Source organism: Astyanax mexicanus, chromosome 23 (genome assembly GCF_023375975.1).
Source record: "Astyanax mexicanus isolate ESR-SI-001 chromosome 23, AstMex3_surface, whole genome shotgun sequence".
NCBI lineage: Eukaryota > Metazoa > Chordata > Actinopteri > Characiformes > Acestrorhamphidae > Astyanax > Astyanax mexicanus.
In genome coordinates this window covers 13,040,001-13,061,533 of record NC_064430.1, presented here as the reverse complement: position 1 = coordinate 13,061,533, position 21,533 = coordinate 13,040,001, and the positions used below count along the sequence as shown (strand labels likewise).

At 38.4% G+C, this 21,533-nt stretch overlaps 1 protein-coding gene across 2 annotated transcripts in view; it reads right to left on the bottom strand.

The window, feature by feature from the left end:
• fam189a1 (family with sequence similarity 189 member A1) overlaps positions 1-21,533 on the bottom strand; it is a 264,477-nt gene that overhangs the window by 136,381 nt on the left and 106,563 nt on the right. For both annotated transcript variants that reach the window (XM_049471052.1, XM_049471053.1), the window contains exon 2: positions 8,856-8,912. In XM_049471052.1, the coding sequence (XP_049327009.1) occupies positions 8,856-8,912 (57 nt within the window). The remainder of the gene's footprint in view (positions 1-8,855; positions 8,913-21,533) is intronic.

Sequence of the window (21,533 nt, the reverse complement as noted above, 5' to 3'; positions counted from 1 at the left end):
AATACAGAGTTCCAGCAGTAGTCCCCATACAAATCCACTGTAAGTCCATGATTCCTTTAAAAATCACAAAAGATGGATCACGTACATTTATCCCAGTCCCCAGGTTACACATGCAGTCACGTGCATTCAGCAGACCCCGAGAGTACCATATAATGGAGATATATACAGCATGTTCAAAGCCATTTTTTTTACATAAATATGCATTCAAAGTATTCAAAAGTATCATAATTTGAGTGTACTCAAGGAAGAACAAATGAAATGAACATATGAAGATACACCAAATATCCACCTGTGATATGAATAATGTATTTTCTTCTCATTTACCGCTGCTTAATTTATCCAATATCCATACAGCAAGAATACTAAATATGCATATGTCCCAAGATGAGCTGTTTAAGAAACTGTGAGAAATATCTGTTTTTTAATTCTAGTTTATAAGCAACCGATGGCCTTTATCTAACATGTGACTACTTCTATCTAACACTTCTCAACAAACAATAGACAAACATGTCTGTTCTTGTATTTGTACTTGTTCTTCTTAAGACGTGCGTTTTCATAGTGGACTGTTTAAATGTGAATAGACAAATGAATTTAAGAAATGTAAAATGCAAGTATATTTACAGTATATTAATGGTGTCCGTTAAAATAGTAGTATATACTTGTATGTTTGAGGGGAGATACAGCCAATGTGGGGTGCTGGAATAAAGAATGCATGATAAACTGGATAGAAACATCGCAGCTTGGTTGTAAGGATTTCTGAATTAGAACTTAATTTGCTGAGTATAAAAGGACATGTACCTGTAGTTGGTTTCTATCGTCCAGATCTATTAATGAGTTAATTTACTTGAAGTGTTTTCTTCCTCTGTTTGGTTTGGTTTCACACAGGCATAAACTTAAACGCACCAAATTGCGCACCATGAGAGCACATTGTCTCCTCTGATTGGTCAGAGCTGTCTGGCGCAGGAGCATAAAAGTGTTAATACAAGAAGAAGATTCTGTGTTCCAGCACATACATCTATCCAATAAATGCAGTGTGAATCTGAAAATTTTGAGGTACAGCGCAGATGCGAGCAGTGAATGCTGCACATACCTTGCTCCTAGTGTGTAAACAGCATGGAGCAGCAGGAAAGACAGTGTTTGTTCATAGCATTATATTATCTGGCTAATTTATGAGATTAAACTGCATCTTATCAGCAATTTAGCTCAAGTTAAATGAAGTATATTTGATAGCTGCTTCAGATCGAGACCAGATATGTACTCACCACAAGCGAACTGCTCCAGAAAACAATCTACATGTTGATTATGGTGGAAGTCGTGATCAAAATTGGTGGGGTAATTAATTGCATTATAATATAATAACGTCTTACTTATCGTCTAATTGTGTGCGTTTATGCTTTACCGTTGATGGCCCTAATTTATACAGTACATATTAAAAGAAGCTTTATATTACCATTTCAATTTTGAAGTTTAATTGAATTGTACAGTTACAGGGGTTGGACAATGAAACTGAAACACCTGTCATTTTAGTGTGGGAGGTTTCATGGCTAAATTGGAGCAGCCTGGTGGCCAATCTTCATTAATTGTACATTATTGCACCAGTAAGAGCAGAGTGTGAAGGTTCAATTATCAGGATAAGAGCACAGTTTTGCTCAAAATATTGCAATGCACACAACATTATGGGTGACATACCAGACAAATTGTTGGTGCACGTCTAGCTGGCGCTTCTGTGACCAAGACAGCAAGTCTTTGTGATGTATCAAGAGCCACGGTATCCAGGGTAATGTCAGCATACCACCAAGAAGGACCAACCACATCCAACAGGATTAACTGTGGACGCTGTAAGAGGAAGCTGTCTGAAAGGGATGTTCGGGTGCTAACCCGGATTGTATCCAAAAAACATAAAACCACGGCTGCTGCCCAAATCACGACAGAATTCAATGTACACCTCAACTCTCCTGTTTCCACCAGAACTGTCCGTCAACAAAATAAATTATTGTGGTCTAAAACCATCAGTGAATACAGTTAATACAGTATGTGTGTGTGTGTACTTATTCACCACACTGTCTGGACTAAGGGTGAGTCATAGATATCTCACAAATCAAATCAAGAACGCAACAGAAGCGTGTGACTCCTCCACAGCCCAGCAGACTGCGCTTTCTAAGCACTGATCACACTGTACGTGCCGGTAAGTAACGGAAAATATGCACAGCATTCAGGGAGCTGAAATATGCGCGCTGAGAATCAAGCTCCTATTTTCTCCATTTGCCTCTGAAGCAAACCTCCACAAGCCTGAAAATATTCCAATAACACACCTCAGCGCCGAGCCAATAAGCCATTCCAGTCTCGCATCCGCAGCCAGAGATCTTTTTCTTCTTTTCTATTGACCGGGGCAGCGTGCGGAGCAGCGTGCGGAGCCGCGGCTTCTGCTGTGAGCAAATCTCCATGTTGAAGAAACAGAAAGCTGGTAAAGGAGTGTCACTGTCATTGTGAGAGGCGGCGGAGAATCTGCTGCGCCGGGTTTACAGTACATGATGAGCAAAGCCTTTGCTGCCATACAGTAGCTTGGTGCATTGTGGAATAAATGGTACACAAGTACAAGTGTGCAAATGTGAATGTGGGAGGTGTTATGATACACCTATTTTACACTGTGATTTCAGTATGGATTAATTACTGTAAATGAAGCTATAGGTGGCGCAGTGGGTGGGAATGATCGTGCCTGGCACGAATGCAGAAATGCAGCATTCTTTAGCTTACATGGGACATGGAAAACATAATTAGACATGTGGCATATACTGTAGGAGTAAACACAATATCGGGACTGAAATCATTTTCCCATGAAGTGAATCTCAAAAGAGTGTGGGTCATGCAGAAAGACAATGACCCTAAGCACAGAAATAATTCTAGCAAAAAATGGTTCAAGAAGAATAAAGTTAATATTTAAGAATATTTAGGCAAAGTCAAAGTCATGATCTTAAGCCAATTGGAATGTTGTTGAAGGACCTGAAGCGAACAGTTAATATGAGTAAATCCACCAATATTCCAGAGGTGAAGCTGTTCTGTATGGAGGAATGGGCTGCAGGACTGATCAAATATGTAATATTGGATCATTTTCCTCAATAAATAAGTTACCAAGTATAATAACTTAAGGAAAATCTGATTATGTTTTAGGTCACATTTATGCTGAAATCTGGAAAATTCTAAGGGGTTAACGAACTTTTAAGCAAAACTGTAGACTGTCATAGCTTCAAACCATTTTTATAGATTAATAATAGATTAAATAAAACAATAGATCTATTGAAACTGATACATATAAATAAAATAGGCTTAAATCAATAGATTTTAAAGTAGTGTCGTTTACCGCTGTCTCTTTGCTGTGAAGATGAGGAAGAAGACACCGCAGACATTGCCTTAAGTGGAATACAATTATTTATTACAAAGACTAAGACAATATCTATAAGGCTTCCTAGGCCAGCCTTGGAGAGAGATGTTGCCCGATCTGATGTTCCTCTTCTCTCTCCCTAGTCCACTTTTTGGGGACCCCTTTTATAGGTCTGTGGTACACATCTGGAAACACTTAAACCTACATAGCCATACATAGCCATAGACAGTCATAGGCGGAGTCTACAGTACATGCATTAGTGAAAGAGTATAAAGAGAAATAAAAGAGAATATGAAGAAAATACATATGCTGAAAATATACGTCAGTAGCATGAGCAGTGTCGTTGGTTTGTACTTTTCTGGCATCAGATTGAAGTATCTAGAAATCGGCTGATGCCATTGATTCCGATATACTGATATAATTCCAATATGATTATGCATTCCTACAAGAAACAGCTGTTATTACCAAGGACTAGGTGGCGCGAAAGTGAAGCCAACAATCAAATCAGATCACAGCACCGAAGATGTAAAAAAAAAAAAAGGATATATGGGAAAATTAATTCTCAGCACAAAATGTGTCTTTCCATCTACCAAATTTTGGTTAGTAGAATGTGCTCTGAATGTTATAGTTATTTTTGCTAGAACATTCAATCTGTAAAGTTTTCTGGATGTTTTTAAAATGTTTTTATTTAACGTTTCTTTAACATTTTGGTAACGTTGCTGCAACGTCACTTGTTTTTGTCAATGTTTTCATTTTTAGTTTTGGGACTTTTCATTTTTCCACAGTGTTCATTCATGTATTCTTCTAACTGGGAATGTTATATGATGAACGTTTTCTGATGCAAATTATTATTACGTCACACTTTTTCAGCCTTTTTTTATTTCTGTAACTTTACAGGCTATCCTTGAAAGCAGTGCCAGATTAACACTTTCTGAGGCCCGGGGCTAATTACCAGGATGAGGCCCTTCATATCATGTTCTGAAGCATGACCTCACACAAACACACTGACACATCAGCGACAGCGTACACAGTACCAATCTATAACAGACTGCCGTTTAAAGTGAACTGGTAACATGATTTCAATTCAATTTAGGGTTGGGCGATGTCTCTTTAATTGGCAGTTGACGATGTTTACAGGGAAACATCGCGATGGATGATATCGTGGGGGGTGGGGGTTGATTAGAAATAACTAAAAACTGACATTTACTATAGAGTAATAAAATATATACGCAAAAAAGGAAAAATAGGACACTTTAAAAAGATAATTATATGATGAGGATACATAAAAAATAAAGAATGTAAATTTTATGAAGAAAAAATAATTTAATCAATAAAATAATAAAAATATTTCAAATGAATAAAACAATAATTCATATGAAATAAAAACTCATTTAAAACACAGTTAAAGGCTTTCTTATAGTGCGCAGAATAATAAAAGTTTCAGTTTCAGTTAGTTTTAGTTTCAAGTCATTGAAACAGCTCACCAAAACCTCAACCTTTCCTTTATATTTGACAATATTCGATTAAATGTACAGGTTCTTGCTCATCTTCATTTATTTAACTAAACTGAGTTTTATACTATTTGTAGCCTCGCGCTGAATTCAGCTCCACGCTGCGGAAGTGCGAGAGAGAGAGAGCGCAGCGCATCTTTGCTGGAGGTAGCTGCTACAGCAGGCTGACTACTCCACACTGGTTAATTTGGGTGTTTTCTGTAATAATTCTGTTGCTCTTTCCTTTTTTATTGCTTGTAATTTTCGTTTTTTTTTTTTTTTTTTTGTCATTTGACATTCAGTGACCGGAGGCCCCCCTAGTGGCGAGGCCCAGGACTGCAGCCCTTTCAGCCCATTCTTTTAATCCGGCCCTGCTCGGAAGGCTGGACCCTTTTTAAAACGTTGCTTAATATTCTTATAACGTTCTCTTTTGGCTGGGATGACATTTCTTCTATTAATAAACCCCCGAGAGTGTGCATGTGCTGGTATCATGTCACTATACTCACTTAATCACATCCCACCCATCTCGCTATCAGCGATCTCGTACAACCCACAGCTTAACATTATCATGCCACCTCGGGTTCAGGCGCTTCCCACTGACCCTCGGGGCATGAAAAATTCAGCTGGCATGCCGAATCCACTCCCTCCCAATTATGCATGAGCCCAACGGCGGGAGGAACGCGGTGAACTCGGAGCATACACTTTACATACCATCCACCTGAGGCCTGCCGGGTGCAGGGAGCCGTTCTTTACCGCCTCTGTTTTTCAGTTTTTTGTTTTTTTTTGTCTTTTATTATTTTTCCTCTGCGGCTCTCTGCGTGACAGGCAGGCAATCACGCTCGCTTTCAGCTCCTGCGCAGATAGACGCTCTCCGCTGCGATACTCCAGCAGACCAGAGCTTTACACCGCCGGATTAAAGAAACGAGCCGAGCCTACAAACATTTAAAACACAATCAATCATCTATCAATATAAAAATGCAAAAAAAAAAAAGCACAAAGGTTGCTCTGTCCTTCACGCACAATGTGCTGCTGGCTGGTTACAGCGGTGGAGCCTGGATTCCTGAACCCAGATGTGGCCTTGGACTAAATGATCCAGTTAGAGGGTCAGTATAATTGAAGTGGTTAATTAGGCAGTTTAATTGGCTAGTTGACTCCTCATCTAAGCAGAAACTTTATTAATCCTGAAGGAAATTTTGAGGTTAAAGCAGCAAGAAGGCAGAACTGGGCAAAGACCCTTTTAATTTAGTTTAGAATAATTAGTAGGCGCAGTTTCATTTCTCCAGCGACTACTGGTTAGATATTATCTGAGTGGTAGAACTCCTCCATGCTGTAGTGGAAGGGTAGCGTGTGTTGTGCTGGTACTGTGTGTGTATCAGTGTATCAGGGGCTACAGCATGGCAGTGCTTTTTTAAAACACCTAACTTCAGACCTGGACAATAATTTAATATGTATATATATATACAAAAAAAAAATATATATATAGCAATATTCCATATTTATTTATAAGGCGCACTGTATTATAAGGCACACTATCAATGAACATCTATTTTCTGGTCTATTTTTATACATAAGGCACATAAGTAAACAAAACTGTAATTCCTAAAAAAATATATATAAATACATAAATATTTGCTTTAATTTCTCTCCTGAAAACTGTTTACATCGGTGAGTACAGCGCTTCCGTTTATTTACAGTAAGCTTAGATTCCCAATATTTTAGCACAGTTATCTGCCTAGATAACATTTAAAGATTAAATATAAAAGATTAAATATAAAAGTTTGATAATTAGATAAATTAATACTAAATTAAATTAAAAAATCTATAAATAAGTGTTAATCAAAAAAAAAATGTTTTGCTCTGTTATTCAAGTTTAAATGCATTAATTAAAATATCACAGTTTCTCTTGCATTCACAAGTACAATATAATTTCCCTTTTCAGTTTATTCAGTATAAAAAAAGAAAACGTTAATGATAAATGAATGAAATAGTGCTGTCAGTGTGTTTAATCTGGAAACTTTTACACATTTTATTCTTATTTTTTTTTTCAATTTTGGCCCAGCCTGGTGACAAGTTAAACCCAGTTTATACCTCTACACTGTAGCCTATGCTGTAGCCCTACGTGAACCTCCCCAGAAATATAACTACACCACGTGAACAGCAGCAGCTGTGATTGGTCCAATGAGTCACCCACCCCTGCCTTCACGGTTTAACTGGAGAGTGACACAGAGACGCCTGCACCAACAAATGCAGAAATATAAAGACTACAGCTGTGTAATGGCTCTCATACAGGCTACACCATCGACAACTTTACACAGAAGTTTAAACTGGCCTTTACAGGATTCATCTAGTGAATCATAACTAGATGGACGTCATAACTGTCAGTCCAATTTCCATGGAAGCGTCAGTGTCATTATGTGATGGATACAGCAGTAGGTGGACAGATTAAGACTAATGATCGGTTCGGTTAGTGTCATGGAAACCAAAGGCAGGAGGCTCTGCCTTCTACAGACCAGGGCTGCTTTATTATCTGTTTTATCAATAGTGGCCTTTACAACACAAATAACTCCAAAGACTGCAATTTACAAATGAGCTCAAAATGAGGCTGTAAGCAGCCTGACCGGTTCCAGATGACTGTTTTCATCAATTAAGTCGAGTTAAGGAGTGTCACGTTTGTGTAGTCCAACACATCTAATGCTATTGATGTGCTTGTTTACAGGTTGCATAGCATATATGAGGTAAATTTACAATGAAATTTTAAATGCTGAGGTAAATGTGTGTCTAGAACAGCATGGCGAAAGTAAATATACAATTAGATCAGCACTACTGAGGTAAATTCACAATGAAATTTTAAATGCTGAGGTAACTGTCACTACAACAGTACAGCATATCAAACAACAAATATGCTAAATATGACATTGCACAAAATATATTGCACATTCTGCGATGTGAATATGGCACACGTGCACATTGTGACAACAATGTTCATTTTGAATGTTCACTGGCAAATCCACACTCCACCCACTGCTTAATTAAGTGTATGGTTAGAACAGCACCATTGAGGTAAATCTGTAACCGAAATTGAATTGCTGAGGTAAACGTGTGTCTAGAACAGCATGGTGAAAGTAAATTTTGAATTATATTAGCATTACTGAGGTAAATTCACAATGAAATTTTAAATGATGAGGTAAATGTGTGTCTAGAACAGTACACCATATCAAGCAGCAAAAACGCTGAATCCTGCGACATGAATATGGGGAACTTGCCCTCCTTGCGGGCAATGTGAAAACTGGCATCTATCAAACTAAGGCACTACTGAGGTAAATTCACAATAAAATTTTAAATGCTGAGGTAAATGTGTGTCAAGAACCGCATGCCAAATGTAAATGTATAATTAGATTAGCACTTCTGAGATAAATTGATGGTAAAATGTTAAATGCTGAGGTAAATGTGTGTCTAGAACAGCATGACAAAAGTAAATGTATGATAGATTAGCACTGCTGAGGTAAATTCACAATTAAATTTTAAATGCTGAGGTAAATGTGTCACTAGAACAGTACAGCATATCAAGCAGCAAAAACGGTGAATCCTGAAGTAAATGTGTGTCTAGAACAGCATGGCGAAAATAAATTCATGATTAGATTAGCACTACTGAGGTAAATTCTCAATGAAATTTTAAATGCTGAGGTGTGTCTAGAACTGCATGGTGAAAGTAAATTTATGATTACAGTAGCATTACTGAGATAAATTGACACAAAATGTTAAATGCTGAGGTAAATGTGTGTCTAGAACAGCATGGCAAAAGAAAATGTATGATAGCTTAGCACTACTGAGGTAAATTCACACAAGAATTGTAAATGCTGAGGTAAATGTGTCACTAGAACTGTAAACTATATCAAGCAGCAAAAACGTTGAATCCTGCGACATGAATATGGCACACGGGCACATTGCGACAACAATGTTGGTTCTGAGTGTTCATTGGTACTCACCACCAAAGAGAGGGGTCTTTTCCATGACACTACTCCAATCAGACCTGACAGCAGCACCTGCGGAAAAAGAAGCAGAATGAAAACAATTTCTTCAGCCAGTAGTTTGAAGAAACGACCAAAGCGAGCCGCTGTACGAGACAATTTTAGGCCGCAGACGGTGGCAGCACCAGGGGAAATGAAGCGGGGTGCCACCAGGGACGGGGAACATGCCCTCCTCGCGGGCAATGTGAAAACTTTGTGAATATTTCAAGTGTGGGGACAGCGTTTTGGTGCGATAGCGCAGCCTGAAATGCACTACAAAGCCCCGCAGGCACTGCAGCGCTATCACACGCTCAAGCTGAGTGTTTTCATAGCCACTTTTACAGTAGCTGCGAGGCCTGTCCCCACACTCTCTCTCTCTATCTTTCTCCTTCACCCTCTATTACCCACTAACACTCACTCTCTCCTTCAGCAAACTGCTCTTTTAAACTTTGTCCCTTTTCACTCTCCCTCTCTTTCTCTCTTTCATATACAGACAGTGATGCTCTCTTGCTCAGGAATTCCTTTACTGAGAGGGCAAATGGGTTATACTAGGATAATTAAAATGACTAAAAAATATATATTTCCAAGTAGGGATGCACAGAATATATTCAGTAAAAAAACTTTATTACTTAATTTATATTAAACATCTAATTGTAGTGTATTTTTAAGTTTATCATTACACTACTAATCCTAAACATTAGGATTTGTTAACTCCACCCACTGCTTAAATAAGTATTGTGTATGGTTAGAACAGCACCACTGAGGTAAATCTGTCAGTAAAATTGGACTGCTGAGGTAAATGTGTGTCTAAAAAAGCATGGCAAATGTAAATTCATGATTTCAATAGCACTACTGAGGTAAATCTGTCAGTAAAATTGCACTGCTGAGGTAAATGTGTGTCTAGAAAAGCATGGCAAATGTAAATTCATGATTACATTAGCAATACTGAGGTAAATTTAAATCTCTGCAGTAAATGCGTCACTAAAACAGTACTACTAAGCTATATTTATGATAAGATCAGCAATACTGAGGTAACTGTATGATTAAAATAGTAATACTGAGGTAAATGTATGAATAGAATAGTACTTAGAATAGTACCACTGAGGTACATTTATTATAAGAATAGCATTGCTGAGGTAAATGTATGATTAGAATAGTACTACTAAGGTACATTTTTTATAAGAATAGCATTATTGAGGTAAATGTATGAATAGAATAGTAATACTAAGGTACATTTATTATAAGAATAGCATTATTGAGGTAAATGTATGATTAGAATAGTACTACTAAGGTACATTTATTATAAGAATAGCGTTGCTGAGGTAAATGTATGATTAAAATAGTACTACTGATGTACATTTATTATAAGAATAGCATTACTGAGGTAAATGTATGATTAGAATAGTACTACTGAGGTACATTTATTATAAGAATAGCATTACTGAGGTAAATGTATGATTAGAATAGTACTACTGAGGTAAATGTATGATTAGAATAGTACTACTGAGGTAAATGTATGATTAGAATAGTACTACTAAGGTACATTTATTAAAAGAATAGCTTTACTGAGGTAAACTTATGATTAGAACAGTACTACTGGGGTATATTTATTATAAGAACAGCATTACTGAGGTAAATGTATGATTAGAATAGTAATACTGAGGTACATTTATTATAAGAATAGCTTTACTGAGGTAAATGTATGATAAGAATAGAACCACTGAGGTAAATCTATGATTAAAATTGAACTGCTGAGGTACATAAAGGCATTCTTTCAATCCGGAGTTAAATTACAGTTAGCTGATACAGAAAGCATTTACAAGTTTGATAAAAAGGGGATGTTACTCAGTTGTTCAATATGAAGACTGACCAAAGTTTAATTTAATTTAACTTCATGCCATTATCTCATCAGCTCATCTTTTAATCGCCGAGCTCCTCACAGTAAGAGAAGTGTTGACTGGGGTGCCCAAACTTTTGCACGGTGCTGTATAGTAAAAGGCCACTTGAGAACAGTAAGGATCTGTGTGTGAATATACTCTGGAGTCGTCTGCATTTAATGAATTAAAACAGCTGATTTAATATTCCCCCAGAGCGCAGGGACCGTCTCCACACTGAATAACACTACTGGCTAATAGAGTGTGTTGGTGTGTGTTTTCAATCTGTGCACACTGCGGTCTCTGGGGGACGAGAGACAATTTGATTTAAATGATAATTTGATGTCATCATTAGAATCTTCCTGCAACTGGCATAAATTTGTTCCCGGTGCTCGGAGCGAGATTATATTTTCCAGCAAGGTTATTTATTTTTTTTCCTCAATTGGTGTCGTATTTATTTTCCTTTTCCTATTTCCATAATGCATGAGAGAGAGAGGTGGGGCAGGGGGGCAGGAAGTGGAGAGAGAGAGACATGGCGAGAGAGAGATAAGAGAGTGAGAAAGATGGCAAGAAAAGAAAAGAGGAGGAGAGAATGATGTGAGGGCTTCACTTTCTATTTGCTCTTATGAATTATTGATCCCATGGTTAGCTGAGTGTTTGTGTGTGTGAGAGAAAGAGACACTCACAAAGAGATAGAGAGAGAGAGAGAGAGAGAGAGAGAGACAGACAGAGAGATGGAGACAGAGGGAAAGAGACATGAAAAGAGGAAGAGTGAGAGACAGAGAGAATAAGTGTGAGGGACAGGATGAGAGGGAGAATTAGACAGAATTAGGGATGGTAGAGAGAGAGAAAGAGACTGAGACAGAATTGAGGATAAGAGGAAAGAGATGAATAGAAGAAGAGAGAATGGGAGAGAGTGAGAGAGGCTGAGCAAAAGGTAAGAGCAAGAGTGAGAGGAAGTAAAATAATGACAGATAGGGAGAGAATGATAGATAGATAGATAGATAGATAGATAGATAGATAGATAGATAGATAGATAGATAGATACTTTATTTATCCCGAAGGAAATTTAGAAATGATGAATAGAGGGAGAGAGCCTAGAGAATGAAAGACAGAAAGAATGAGAGGGAGATGTAAAATGAGAAAAATGAATACAGGAAGAGTGAGAGAATGAGTGAGAGTGAGAATAATGAGAGTGAATGGGAGTTTAAAAAGGGGAGAGAAAGAGAGAGGCTGAGTGAAAGTTAGAGACGAGACAACAGAGTGAAAAAAGAGTTAGAGAAGAGAGAGAGCAGGGTGAGTGTGGACATGAGAGGGAGAGAAATTATAAGAATTAGAGATAGGGAGAAAGAGAGAGAGCCTAGAGAATGAGAGAAAGAAAAAATGAGACAGAGGTATAGAAAAAGAGACTAACAGAGCAAAAGTAAGTGTAAGAATGAGAGGACAAGGCAGTTAAAGAAGGGGAGAGAAAGAAAGAGGCTGAGCGAAAGTTAGAGATGAAACAACAGACTGAAAGAAAGAGTCAGAGATGAGAAAGAGCAGGATGAGTAATAGAACGAAAGAGAGAGGACGTATAAGAATTAGACGTATGGAGAGAAAAACAGATGAATAGAGGGAGAGAGCCTAGAGAATAGGAGGAAGAAAGAATGAGAGGGAAATGGAACTAAAGAAGGGGAGAGAAAGAGAGAGGCTGAGCAAAATTTCGAGATGAGACAACAGAAGGAAAGAACGCACTGGAGATGAGAGAAAGCAAGAGCAAGAGAGAGAATGAGAGGAAGAGGGAGTGTAAAAATGAAAGGTAGAGAAAGACACACGAATAGCATGAGCGAGCCTAAAGAATAAGAAAAAGAAAGAATGAGAGGGAGAGGGAAAGGAAGGTATAGAATAAGAAAGAGAGGGAGAGAAAGAGATAATCTGAGACAGATTTAGGGATGAGAGAGTGAGGCAGAGATAGAGAGGAAGAGAAAGGCTGAGACAGAATTGGAGATACATGGAGAGAGACGAAAAAGGGAGAGTGAGAGAATGAGAGAGCATGAGAGAGCAAAAGTAAGTGTGAGAATGAGAGTGAAAGGAAAGAGAAAGAAGAGAAAGATAGAGGCTGAGCAAAAGTTTGACATGAGACAACAGTGAAAAAAAGAGGTAAGAGATGAGAGAGAGCAAGAGTGAGTGAGAGAATGAGAGGGAGAGGAAGTATAAGAATGAAAGACAGGAAGAGAAAGACAGATGAAAAGAGGAAGAGAGCCTAGAGAATAATAAAAAGAAAGAATGAGAGGGAGAGGAAGGTATAGAATAAGAGAGAGGGAGAGAAAGAGATAATCTGAGACAGATTTAAGGATGAGAGAGTGAGAAAGAGAGAGAGCGAAAGAGTGAGACAGGATTGGAGATAAATGGGGAGAGATGAATAGAGGAAGAATGAGAGAATGAGAGAGCAAAAGTAAGTGTGAGAATGAGAGTGAAAGGAAAGAGAAAGAAGAGAAAGTTAGAGGCTGAGCAAAAGTTAGAGATGAGAGAGAGCAAGAGTGAGTGAAAGAATGAGAGGGAGAGGAAGTATAAGAATGAAAGACAGAAAGAGAAAGAGATGAATAGAGGAAGAGAGCCTAGAGCATAGGAGGAAGAAAGAATGAGATGGAAACGGAGCTAAAGAAGGGGAAAGAAAGAGATAAGCTGAGACAGAAGCTGAGACAGATTTAGGGATAGGAAAGTGAGACAGAGAGAGAGAAAAGGGGAAAATGGAATTAAAAAGGGGGAGAGAAAGAAAGAGGTTGAGCAAAAGTTAGAGATCAGACAACAGTGAAAGAAAGAGTCAGAGATGAGAAAAACCCATGAAGAGACCAGGTGTAGGAGTTATGCTATGTTCAGACTGCAGACAAATCAGATTTTGTGTTTCCGGACATTAAACAGTGCATTCAATCTGTTTTGGATCCAATTTGGATTTCATGCGGTTTCTGTCTGTTCAGACTAGCAAAAACAAATCCGGATACAATCTCTCTAAAATAGGGAGAGGCAGAGTGAGGGGAAAATGAGAGAAATAGGGAACGCAAGACAGAGAGAGGAGTGAAAAACAGGTAAAAAAAAGTATCTTTCTAGTGGAAAATGAACTTGTACTCACTCCCAACAACTCTTTCTCAACTCTTTCTGCTTCCTCAGCTCCAGCTCTCTCTCTGTCTCTCTCTCTTCACAGATCAGCCTCTCTCGCTCAATAGCACTGCTTTAACTTTTCATCTGCAGTTACTCTCACTGTGGAGCACAGCTGTAATTTAGACTAATATAAGTGGTACTGATGGTGAGTAAATTTCTCTATAGTCAGCACTGTACGAGTTCTGTATTAGCTCGGCTGCTAACAAGTGCAACTACACACTCAGCAGTTTTCAACTTTTCCAGACAGCCTTTTCAGACTCATTTTTGGGGTCAGCAGTGAAAGGAGAAGGCTTTACCTGTTCAGACTGCCAACACAATCAAATATTTGGCAAATCTAGATATCTACAGGGGTTGGACAATGAAACTGAAACACCTGTCATTTTAGTGTGGGAGGTTTCATGGCTAAATTGGGGCAGCCTGGTGGCCAATCTTCATTAATTGCACATTGCACCAGTAAGAGCAGAGTGTGAAGGTTCAATTAGCAGGGTAAGAGCACAGTTTTACTCAAAATATTGCAATGCACACAACATTATGGGTGACATTCCAGAGTTCAAAAGAGGACAAATTGTTGGTGCACGTCTTGCTGACGCATCTGTGACCAAGACAGCAAGTCTTTGTGATGCATCAAGAGCCACGGTATCCAGGGTAATGTCAGCATACCACCAAGAAGGACGAACCACATCTAACAGGATTAACTGTGGACGCAAGAGGAAGCTGTCTGAAAGGGATGTTCGGGTGCTAACCTGGATTGTATCCAAAAAACAAATCTGATCTGATCACTTACAAATATCAGTGTGAACAGTCGTCTCAACAGATCTGATTTGCCTGCAGTCTGAACTATATCTGTGAAAATCGAAGCAATTTCCTAAGCACTTCCTCCACCTTGTTTGACAGCGTATATCTTCTTTTTCATTACATGTATCAGCAAAACTCCATTGTACCACATTGTACAGCATTGTATATCGTCGCTGTCCAACGAAAAACAAGTATCTCCAAAACTGCAACTTTACAGGAGAGAAACAAATCCTTCTAAATGTATAATGGAAGTCAATGTGTTTAAAAAGTGTTTATTTCAGGTCATTTTGAAGAGTTTCTATTGGTCCATTCATCAATAAATTGGCACAGTGTAAGGGACAGTTTGTTTGTTTAACTTTTGTAGTAATCTAAAAATTGACAAAAATGGACACTGTTGGACAGTGACGATATAATGCTCAGCAACCCTACTGTCATCATGTAATGTAACCAAGTGGTTACTGATCAGGTTAATAATCAGGTGATCTACATCACTATGTGTTTTGTGGCATTAAGAGCACTTTGGAGGATTCATTCTTCGCTTTCTCGGATATCGGTCTGATGCCAGGTCTTGGAACAGTGCCAAGTCTAATATAAACACAAACACACACACACACACACACACACACTACTCTCTCTGCCCCTCCACCTCATATACACAGACCCTTATTCTCTATTCACCCTCTGTCAGTTTCACTCTGTCTCTCCATTCTCTCACATCAATGAACACACATTCTCTCTCTCTCTCTCTCTCTCTTCCTTTCTTTCTTTCTTTCTTTCTCTCTTTTTCTCTTTCTCTGTCTTCTCTTTCTCTCTTGTTTGTAGTTGCACCTGCTCCCTTAAGCTGACCCTGAAGGCCAGAGGTTGTAGTGTAAATAGAGGAGACTGTGTGTGTGTGTGTGTGTGTTGTTGCCTTGCCCTGGAGAGTCTGCTGCTGCCTCTCGCATTTCATTTTCACCTCAAACACACACCACACACCCATTTAGAGCTCCCAACAGACCAGCACTCACTCAGCACACCACTCTCCACCAAGCCAGCAGCACCATTATATTCACACCCACATTAAGCCCCGCCCACTCACTTACTCCGACTCAGGCCCCACTGACCACAGACCCATATTCATCATGTATCTAAGACAAAATTGGAGACCTAGAACTTGTGGTTCCATTTACAAATGTAGACATGTCTATGGGCAGAAGGTTTTTTTTTTTTTTTTTGCACTATTTAAGGGCCTTTTCACTCTTGTCCCGAATAAATTAATCTGCATGCAGGACCAATTCTGGGCTTGTTTGGGGGAGGGGAAATTTTTTGCTGGTTTTTGTTCACACACAAGAAATCCCACAGAACTGTAGCTTGATTGTGCAATTCCATGCATCATGTTTCTGCATTTAGGATTGCAAAAAAGCTCCCTTGCTGCTTTTTAATCCGTTTGCTTACTTCCTCCACCATGTTTAACAGCTTGTAACTTCTTTTTAATTACATAGAGCAGCAAACCCCCATTGTACCACATCATTGTACACCATTGCATATGCAGCGTACCAACCATACCGTCATACAGTGATGCTATCATGTAGTTACTGATGTTATCATGTGACCAATAATAGACTGTTGCAGGATAACAACTATATCCTCATTTCTGCATGTAGGATCACACAAAAAAAGCTCCAATCATTTTCTGCTTTTTAGCTGTTTGCTTAAACAAAAACACTTACAAAGCGAGGAACAGCACTTTTGGAACGCTAGGCATATCTCACTCCACAAAGCTGATGAGCTTATTACAGTACTCTCACTCTAGTCCTATCAAAGTGTGGGTTTATTAGGATATGCTCATGGAAAGGGAAGTAATGCGTAAGTTAAAGTAAGTTAAAGCAGCCACATTACAAAATGAACCAATCACTCAACCTTACACGCAGCACAGGGAGCGGATAGCTTCAACCCCTTCAGTGAAAGCTATCCATTCCAGACCAGATCATAAGGGGATAAGTACTCTGGATTACTCTTGGACTCAGAAACACATACTGAGAGAAACAGCAAACACCCCTCATTGTATGATTGACATACATAAACAGGATTCAAACCAGCAATCTCCTGATCATAGTGGCAGCGATTAGCCCACAATATACTCCCATTCATGCAGCATTCACTGGCCTGTCTCCCCATTAATAACTTCTATGATACAGTCCAAGCCTAGTGAAGACCTCCCTCAACCCCCTGCAGAATTCTGCAGCTATTTTAGCTTCTTCACAGCATTCCCCACTTTTGCCTTGATGCTGCATTACACAGTCTTGGCATTCTCTGAAACACTTTCACAAGAAGCCACCTGGGATGCCAAGAAGATTCACATATCCTGATATCTTGTCTGCTGCCCGGAAACGACCTGTTTAAGGGCATTTCAAGTTCAGATGTGCTTAATTGAGACTATTTTGGGGTATTCACTCTTGAATTACAAAAATAAGCATCATTTAAACTCAAAACTAAGGAAAAAAAAAAAGATCAAACGAACAATTCACTCAGTCAGGTCTGAACTGTTGACTGGTACTGTATGTTCTGAGGAGGGATTTTGCTTAAAATGTTAAAATGTTGTTTGCACTTCTGAGGGAGGTTTGATTAGATTTTTCTTTTTTTAGATAAGCTCACCAGATAAGCTGAGTACAAACAAACACACCAATAACGTAGCAAATACATTTAATCAGCTATTAGAAAATATGCAGTAATCAGCATTATATACAGCTCTGGAAAAAAGAAACCACTTCTGTTTCTGAATTAGTTTCTCTGATTTTGCTATTTATAGGTATATGTTTGAGTAAAATGAACATTGTTGTTTTATTCTATAAACTACGGACAACATTTCTCCCACAACAATAGCAAATAAAATATTGTCATTTAGAGCATTTATTTGCAGAAAATGAGAAATGACTGAAATAACAAAAAAGATGCAGAGCTGTCAGACCTCAAATAATGCAAAGAAAACAAGTTCATATTCATAAAGTTTTAAGAGTTCAGAAATCAATATTTGGTGGAATAACCCTGGTTTTTAATCACAGTTTTCATGCATCTTGGCATGTTCTTCTCCACCAGTCTTACACACTCCTTTTGGATACCTTTATGCCACTCCTGGTGCCAAAATTCAAGCACTTCAGCTTGGTTTGATCATCCATCTTCCTCTTTATTATATTCCAGTGGTTTTAAGTGGTCTGTTATTTTTTTCCAGAGCTGTATATGTGGGTGTATATGTGGGTGGCTTGTGGGGTGTAAAATAATATTGATACACTTGAGAATCTGAAAGTGGATTCCAGATGGATGGGACATTCATTGAACCACAGCATCACATGTAAATGTCTTAGCAGGCACATTTTACTTCGGTTTGATCAGATTCTGGTTCACTTTCACCCTTGATGTGATTTGTTTGGTCTGGTGTGAACGCAGTGATTGCACCACTTACACCAAATAAGGATCTAAACATCAGCACCGAGAAAGTTCTTTAGTATGGTCACTTTAGTACGAAGTAAGTGTGTGAAACCAAAACTAATCAGAATAAATGAATATAGTGTAACAAACGTAACTTCTAACTTTGCTCCAGACTTTTTAATACCGTCATTTTACCAAAGTTTCTTGACCTCTCTGTAAAAACCTTGGTAAAAATGGTAAATTTCCTTAAATCCTTCAGAAGACCACAGTTCAGCCAGTCCAGAGTGTGTTTAATCAGTGAAATCCAGTAGTGGCAGCTGTGGTTGAATGTAGCTGTTGTGCGAGACTTAAGAAACCTGGATTTAGATTTGTGCCATATACTGATACACCCAGACATACATATTTCTGGTTATCTGCACACTGTTTGTAGCACTCTTGTCCAACCCCCACTCCATCCTAAGCCTTTATCGCGGAGTGTTTGAGGATAGTGGGTACTAAACCCTCAGGGAAAGGAGCCGAGGTCCAGGTGGTGGTTCCCCGCCCGCCTGGCCGTGCCTGTGAAGAGGCGATATTCAGGAGAGCAGCGTGGATAGCGAGCACAAATGAAAAGGGATTTTCCTCTTGACTGCACTCTGAACAGGATTAAGACACAACACTTACCGACATTAGCTACAGTGGTCTGAGCTGAGATATGGCCCGGCTACGAGAGCTTTAGAGACAGGGAAGCCCTGTCTGCTGCTGGGAGGAGAACACTGGGCTTCAGCACAGAGGAAAGACCAACCGCTACTAAAGGCAGCAGGCTTGTAATAAAAGGTCAGTGCGGCTCAAAGTCAATGAAATTTATACAGATTACATGTTTAAAGAGGAAGACATGATCTATAAAAGCCAGACAATGGGGAAACCTTTTGTCGATACATAAAAATTGCATTATGGTTGATGACCAGCTCTCCTTTACGCACCATTTTGCCTCATTTGCTCAGTCCTGCTGTTTTGCGCTTTACAACATCAGACGAATTTGACCATTTCAAACACAACATGTCACCCAACATCTGGTCCAAGCAGTGGTCAACTCATGCCTTAACTATTGCAATGCCATACTAACTGGTCTTCAACCAGGCAAAACCAATGGCCAAACATCATCCCACTGCTTGTTCAGCTTCACTAGCTACCAGTTACTGCTCGCATCAAATTCAAAGCTCTTAAAATCGCCTACAAGGTAAAGACAGAGCAGCTCCCTACTACCTGCACTTATTCCTAAAGGTCTATGTTACCTCCCGGCAGCTGCGCTCTTCCAATAAACGTCTCCTCACGTTGCCAAACATTCACACAAAACAATCCAGAATATTATCATACAAAGTTCCCCAATGATGGAACAAACTTCAAACCTTCTACTACCAGATCAGGAGAATCCCTCACTACCTTTAAAAAAACTCCTGAAGACAGAGCTTCCCAAAGAGCACTTACTCTCCTAACACCTCTAACTAACTACCTATGGAAAATGATGAGTTTCTTTGTTTTTTTCTAAACTAAAAACCCCCTGGAATGTAATCAAGAGGAAGATGGATGATCACAAGCCATCAAAGCACGCTGAGCAGCTTGAATTTTTGCATTCAAGGCATAAAGTTATTCAAAAGCAATGTGTAAGACTGGTGGAGGAGAACATAATGCCAAGGTGCATAAAAAACCATAAACTATTGATTAAAAAACAGGGTTATTCCACTAAATATTGATGTCCTGAACTTTTAAAACTTTAGAATTATGAAGATGTTTTTTTGCATTATTTGAGGTCTAAAAGCTCTGCATCTTTTCGTTATTTCAGCCATTTCTCATTTTCTGCAAAAAAAATGCTCTAAATGACGATATTTAATTTGGAATTTGGGAGAAATGTTGTCCGTTGTTTATAGAATAAAATATTTTTTTTATTTTATTTTACTCAAACATGCACCTATAAATAGCAAAATCAGAGAAACTGATTCAGAAACTGAAGTGGTCTCTTAATTTTTTTCCAGAGCTGTATGTCCCCTATTGTTAGCTCTACTCTAGATCTTTGCCAAGAGCCAAAGCAGATCACCTTCTGCTCATGACTGTATAACAGCAGTACAGATAGCTGGTATAAAACTGTAAATATTCAGCAGTGTTATAAAACTCCAGTCCTGGAAGCTGCACAGCCTCATGTTTTTCTTCAGCTAATTATCAAACTGATGAAGGGCTTGATAATTATCAGATGATATGAATCAGCTTTGTTCGTGAGGGGAAAAAACAAAACTGCAGTACAGAGGTGGCTTCAGGACAGGATGTGGGGAATACTGAGCTATGTGTTTTATTGTGTAGATAATATGGGTGCATTGTCAGGACCACAGTTTGACTATGCCCTTCAGAATCAACAGCTGCTCATATGAATATGAATACAATGGCAAAACAATTAATATATTGTCGAAAGTACAAAGGCATGAGTCTGTTAGTCTTGACAAAATGACATGATCTAAGGCAAACTTCTTTCTACAGCCATGCAGATTTTTTTTTTTTTCTAAAATGACTGGGATCTTTTTTTGTTGCTCTAAGTGATTTAAAATTGTATTGATTTTTGTAAACTGATATCACTTTTGTTTCTTTGGATGACTGCAACATTTTAGTAACATTATTTTTAAATAATTTACTTTTTTATTTTTTTATTTTTAAAATGACTAAAAATCTTGAATATTTTAGGATGGTCATTCGTATAACCTGGATTGTCATAGATTTAAAAAAATATTTATATATACTTTATATCTTCAGATTTGTCTAAATGAATGAATTTTATCATTATTATTAATGAGCAGAATCTTTATTTTATTTTTTATAAAAAGAATCTTTTAGATTTTTGTAAATAACAGATTTTTCTGTTGCGCATACATTTTTAGTAATTTTATAAATAACTAGAATGAGTTGAGAATGAGAATCTTGTACATTTTTGTATAGAATTGGGATTTTATATAACTGGTGATAACTGGCTTGTTTTGTTTTTCTAAGCTACTGGAATTTTTGGGGGGCTAAATAGCGTGCTTATTTTTTTTTACATTTTCTTAAGTTACCATTTTTGGTCAAATTACTGAAGCAATGCTATCAGTAAAACCCACATTGCAGTATTCTATTCAGTTCAGATGAGTGAGAGTTATGCATATATGGCTTGACTGATTTTATACCACTGTGTTAAATATTTCATGCACTAGTACGTGATTCACATTTAATGTATTTTTGTACACAGTTATCTGTAAGTAAAGCTGTGCTCTCTGCTGGGTTTTCTTTGATTTAACAGCGTGAGGAAAGACAAGGCTGTAACGCAGTCAGCGCAGTCAGCGCAGTCTCGCAGATCCAGCAGAGGATATGTAAAGATGAACAGTCACTGAAGCGTAATACTCTCTGAAGCCTCAATTTCACAATCCTCACAGCTCTCTAAAGTGCAGTA